Source organism: Mandrillus leucophaeus, unplaced genomic scaffold, assembly GCF_000951045.1.
Source record: "Mandrillus leucophaeus isolate KB7577 unplaced genomic scaffold, Mleu.le_1.0 Scaffold416, whole genome shotgun sequence".
Taxonomy (NCBI): domain Eukaryota; kingdom Metazoa; phylum Chordata; class Mammalia; order Primates; family Cercopithecidae; genus Mandrillus; species Mandrillus leucophaeus.
In genome coordinates, this window is record NW_012104432.1 from 918,639 (window position 1) to 923,893 (window position 5,255).

At 44.0% G+C, this 5,255-nt stretch overlaps 1 protein-coding gene across 1 annotated transcript in view; it reads left to right on the forward strand.

The window, feature by feature from the left end:
* The first annotated feature begins 350 nt into the window (after nucleotides 1-350).
* LOC105548593 (trafficking protein particle complex subunit 12) overlaps nucleotides 351-5,255 on the forward strand; it is a 122,751-nt gene continuing 117,846 nt past the window's right edge. The window contains exon 1 of the mRNA XM_011992674.1: nucleotides 351-484. Within this exon, the coding sequence (XP_011848064.1) occupies nucleotides 383-484 (102 nt within the window). The 5' untranslated portion in view covers nucleotides 351-382. The remainder of the gene's footprint in view (nucleotides 485-5,255) is intronic.

Below are 5,255 nucleotides of genomic sequence, written 5' to 3' on the forward strand. Positions count from 1 at the left end.
CCCCAGAAGGGATGTTGGAGCGTGCACACGGCTCTTTTCGACCCGCGTCTGCAGCCCGACTAACGGGCATCTTAACAGCTCCAAACGGGCACATTAACAGACCATTGCTTCCCGTTGAGTGGGGCAGCCGAAGGGAGTGGGGGATGGAGGGTTACAGGGTTACTGCCGTCTTGGTACCTGCATTCCGCGGAGTCCTGAGTTCCTGGCCTGTCTCCAAGAGAACGAGATTATGCTGACAACCAGAGTGTGAGGAGGGCGGACAAGAGATTTATTGACCACAAAACAGCTCTCAGCCCAGAGGGGAGGCGAGAGTGGTCCCCCACCGGAAGTCAGGTGGTCTCTCTCCTGATGTGGCTGACTCAGGGGCTTTTTTGGGCTCAGAATGGAGGGGTGCATGCTGATTGTGAGCATGCAAAAAAGAAGGCTAAAACGAAGTCACCACTCAAAGGTGGGAACGATAGTGGAAAAAACCAACTGGGGAAGGGTAGGTATATGTAAAATAGGTGAAGAGGGGTAATCAGTCAGATAAAAGTGCGCCACATGGGAGGAGAGGGTCTCAGTCCCTTCCATAGGTTTATCCGGGACTTGCAGCCAGGCTTTAAACTCTGGAGCTCGACAGTCAGGTTTCACCGGGGACGTCCTGTCTGCCTAGAATTTGTCTGCCTGAGATTTGTCTGCCTCCTGCTGCCATCACACTCAGTCATTTCCATTTCCATCTATCAATCATGATTTACTGTTTGTTGAAGTGTGGGAAAATAGTCTGTCTAAGGCAGCCCAGATGAGACCAAAGTCAGTACAAACATATTTAAGTAAATTTTAAAATGCACATCAACATGTGCATTTCCTTTGACCCAGAAATTCCACTCTTAGGAATGTATTGTGAGGAGATAATCATACTTGTATACATATACCAGCTGTTGAGATGTCTATCAGGGTGGTTTATATTTGCGAAGAATCCGAAATAATCTAAAAGCCCGTTATTAGGAGACTTAAATACATATGACTCACCTCATCTTTACAATGGAATATTGACGTAAGTTTTTAAAATGAAGAAGGGATGAACAGGCGGAACATAGAGGATTTTAAGGCAGTGAAACTATTCTGTGTGATACTTTAATGCTGCGTACATGTTGTTATTTATTTTACCAAGCCCATGGAATGTACCACACCAAAACTCTACCCTCATGTAAGCTGTGGACTTCGGGTGACAATGATGTGTCCGTGTCCGTGTAGATTCATCAGTTGCAGTAAGTGGACCACTCTGGCGAGGTGTGTTGCTAATGGGCAAGACTGTGTGTTGGGGGGGACAGGCAGTATATGGAAGATCTCTATACCCTGCTTAATTTTGCAGCAAACCTAAAAGTGCTCTGAATAATAAAATCTTCCTCTGATCATTGGTGAGTAATAATATAAATTGTAAAATCTATTTTTAAAAAACATATAAAACAGAATACTTAATGAGGTTCATCTCATACTGTTAAATTTGAAAATCAGGACAGACGATAACATGTAGCATGCATAGTATGATAAAATTTTTTATAGATATATGTATACATATGTATCAGATTAAATCATATGCATGTCAGTTTTAGTTTATTGCAACCAAATTGTGGGACAGGATTAGTAGTTTCCATATGGCACTGTACATGGCGGGGCTCCCCATCTCCCAGCTTACTGGCCTCAGGTCCTGTGCGCGTCTGTTTTCCTGAACTGAAAGAAGGACCTACAGCCCCCGTTAGTGCAGCCACTTACCCACTCCTGAACACAGGCGGGGAAGCCAGTAAGCCAGCTGTATGACTGTGACTATTTTTATTGAATTGATAGATGGCTGAGACCTAGGAGTGATGAATTCTCTAGGAAAAGAAAAGTGACATGCTAGAGAAATGAAGCCAATTAATTTTTTCAGATAACTGAAGTATAAGCCTATAGACATCCATATTTTGGGTATTTTACATGGCAGTCTTTCCAGAATATTCATTGACTAATTTACTAATATTCATTTACAGTATTTATTGTGTGCTTACTCTTGACCAGGCATTGGTCTAGGCATCCTTCTCTACCCTCTTAGGCAGAATATACTGAGCATATTTTAACCTTTGCAGGATCTTTTTAATGAATACCAATTCCGGACTTTGATGTCAGGGGTATTTGGATTGTAGGATTAGATTTATTTGTCGCTGAATCCTTACCTGTTCTCCCACTCCCTGGTCTTGTCTCTGTACCCTGTACCCCCAAGATGGCTTTCGTGTTCTTCTCCATGTTTCTTCCCTTCTCTCTGTTGTTTATCCTCTCTGCTGTGAAATTCCTTTAACATCTGTGGGTCTGGCCTTTAGCACTGTCTTTCAAACCCTCTGATGCTCGCCGTTTCCTTCTCCCTCTGACTGTAACTCAGAGGAAATCTGAAGGCTGCCACAGGAAAGACTTAACCTATTGCTTCCGAACTGGGTGCTGGAGCCCAAGGGTCTTAGGTACATTTGGAAATGGGCAGAGGTGTTTCACTTTGGTTGACAGAAGGGCTAGGGTGAGCATATGACATTTTGTGAGTAGGGCTAAGAGTACTGAATACCTTGCAGCAAGCTCAAAGCTTTCAAGGAATGGAAAGCACCTGTTCCTTAAAAAAGCTGAAAGGTCTCTGATTCAGTCCAGTTTCTCCTTTTATGATGAGGAAACAGATCCGAATGACTTGTGCGTTCACCAGCAAGCCTGCCATGTCCCAGACATCCTCTCTCCTCGTGACACACAGGAGGGCGTGGTGCCCATCCGCCAGCCCAGACCAGGACGGATGGCCTAGACAAGGGAAGGCAGACCTGCAAATGGATAATTTCAGTGCACTGTGGCTCAGTAGAGGTCCAGGCAGATTCCCATGGGCGTGTTCACCCTAGGTAATGCAGCCAGTACACTGCAGAGCCAGTGCCAGAACACAGGTCCTGTTTGCCTTAGTTCTGGCCTCTTTGTCTTATGTTGTATTTCTCTCTACCATAGAAAATGACTAATTATATTTCTCTCAGAAAGATTTCTGTTTAAATCAAAGAACTAGAAACAGCGCTAATTATCAGGGAAATGCAAATCAAAACCACAATGAGATATCATGGCTATTAACCAAAAACTCTGGAGACAGCAAGAGTTGGTGAGGGTATGGAGAAAGGGACCCCTGTACACTGTTGGTTGGAATGTGAATTAATACAGCCATTATGGAAAACATTATGGAGGTGCCCTAAAAAGTTAAAAATAGAGCTGCCATATGATCTAACAGTCCCCCATTCTGGGTATGTATCCAAAGGAATTGAAATCAGGATCTCAGAGAGATGCCTGCGCTCTATGTTCACTGCAGAATTCTTCACAGTAGCCCAGATAGGGAATCAACCTAAGCGCCCATCGACAGGTGAGAGAACAGAGAATGTGGTATATACTGGCTCGCACCCATAATCCCAACTTCTCAGGAGGCTGAGGCAGGAGGATCACTTGAGCCATAGTGTTCAAAGCTGCAATGAGCTGTGATTGCACCACTGCACTCCAGCGTGGATAACAGAGTAAGACCTGTCTCTTAAAAAATAAAATAAAATAAACAAAATATACACAATGAAATTCTATTTAGTCCTTAAAAAACAAGGGGAAACCTTGCCATTTGTGACTCTATGCATGCACCTGGTGGACATTAGGTTAAGTGAAATAAGCCAGACACAAGATGATGAATACCACGTGATCTCATTTACATGTGGAATCTACAAAAGTCGGACTCATAGAAGCTGGGGCCTGGGAGTGTGAGGGGCATGGGGAGATGTTACTCAAAGGGTACAGAGCTTCATTTATGCAAGAGGAAGGAGTGCTGGGGATGGAATGTACATTTAGCATGGTGACTGTAGTTAGTAATACTGCAGTGTTTACTTGAAATTTGATGAGAGCAGATTTCAAGTGTCCGCTCACCACCCTCACACATGTACACACACACAGTAACTATGGGTAGTGACGGTTGTGTTAATTATTTGGATTTGGAATTCAGTACACAACGTCTCCTTATAACAAATGATCATGTTGTGTACCTTGAATATATATAATTTGTATTTGTCAACTAAATATTCTAAAATTTAAAAATAAAATGCCTTTTCTATTTACCCACATTAAAAAAAAAAAGAAGAAGAACTGGAAGTCAAATGGCTTCATTTTAGTGTTCTATAAAGAATGAGTAGCTAAGTCTCCTCCAGGGTCCCAGAAGTTGCCTGATACGTAGACATATCCCTGATCAGTATGTGAACTTAGGAAGAGTCTTGAATTGGAAGAATTGGTTTCAGATTGTTGCTTTGCCAATAACCTGTGTAACGTAAGGGAATTCATTGAACATCTGTGGCTCTATTTTCTTCTCTGTAAAATGAAAGGTTTTGGTAAGTCTGTCAGTCAGGCTGTAGGCTCAGCTGCATTAACAAAGCAAGGCAAAGGTACGGTGGCTGGAATGGGATCCCTGTTTATTTCAGGGTGGTGGAACACTCTGGAGATACGAACCAGCGCTGTAGATTGGCGCCACCTTCCTCAACCAAGTCCAGGAAGCGTTTTCCCATTGCTGTCTTCCAGCTATCTGGAAGAGGGAAAGGCTGGAGAGCTCTGCAGTATTCCTTTTACGATGCGTCATCTGGAAGACAGTGTGTCCACTCACATCCCACTGCCTAGGGTTTAGTCACTTGGCCACACCAAGCTGCAAGAAAGGCTGAAAATAGTCTTTAGGTAAGGGGTCATGTGCCCAGGCAAAACCGAAGTTCTGTTACTAGAAGAAGGGGAGGGCCAGGCTCGGTGGCTCACACCTGTAATCCCAGCACTTTGGGAGGCCGAAGCGGGCGGATCGCGAGGTCAGGAGATCGAGACCATCCTGGTTAGCATGGTGAAACCCCATCTCTACTAAAAATACAAAAAATAGCCAGGCGTGGTGGTGCACGTTTGCAGTCCCAGCTACTTGGGAGGCTAAGGCAGGAGAATCACTTGAACCCAGGAAGCAGAGGTGGCAGTGAGCTGAGATCGCACCATTGCATTCCAGCCTGGGCAACTTTGCATTCCAGCCACTCTGACACTTTGTCTAAAGTAAAAAAAAAAAAAAGAAGAAGGGGAGATCAAAGATTGGTGGATGATGGCTGAGAGTCTCCTCCAGTGAGTCCTTCCAGCACCAAAAATCTTGAATCTAGAATCCATAATTACTGCCAGCCTTGAGCCTTTGCTGTTAACTAAATTCCCACTGCTGCATATGTAAGAATTATCCAGGTTGTAAGTAC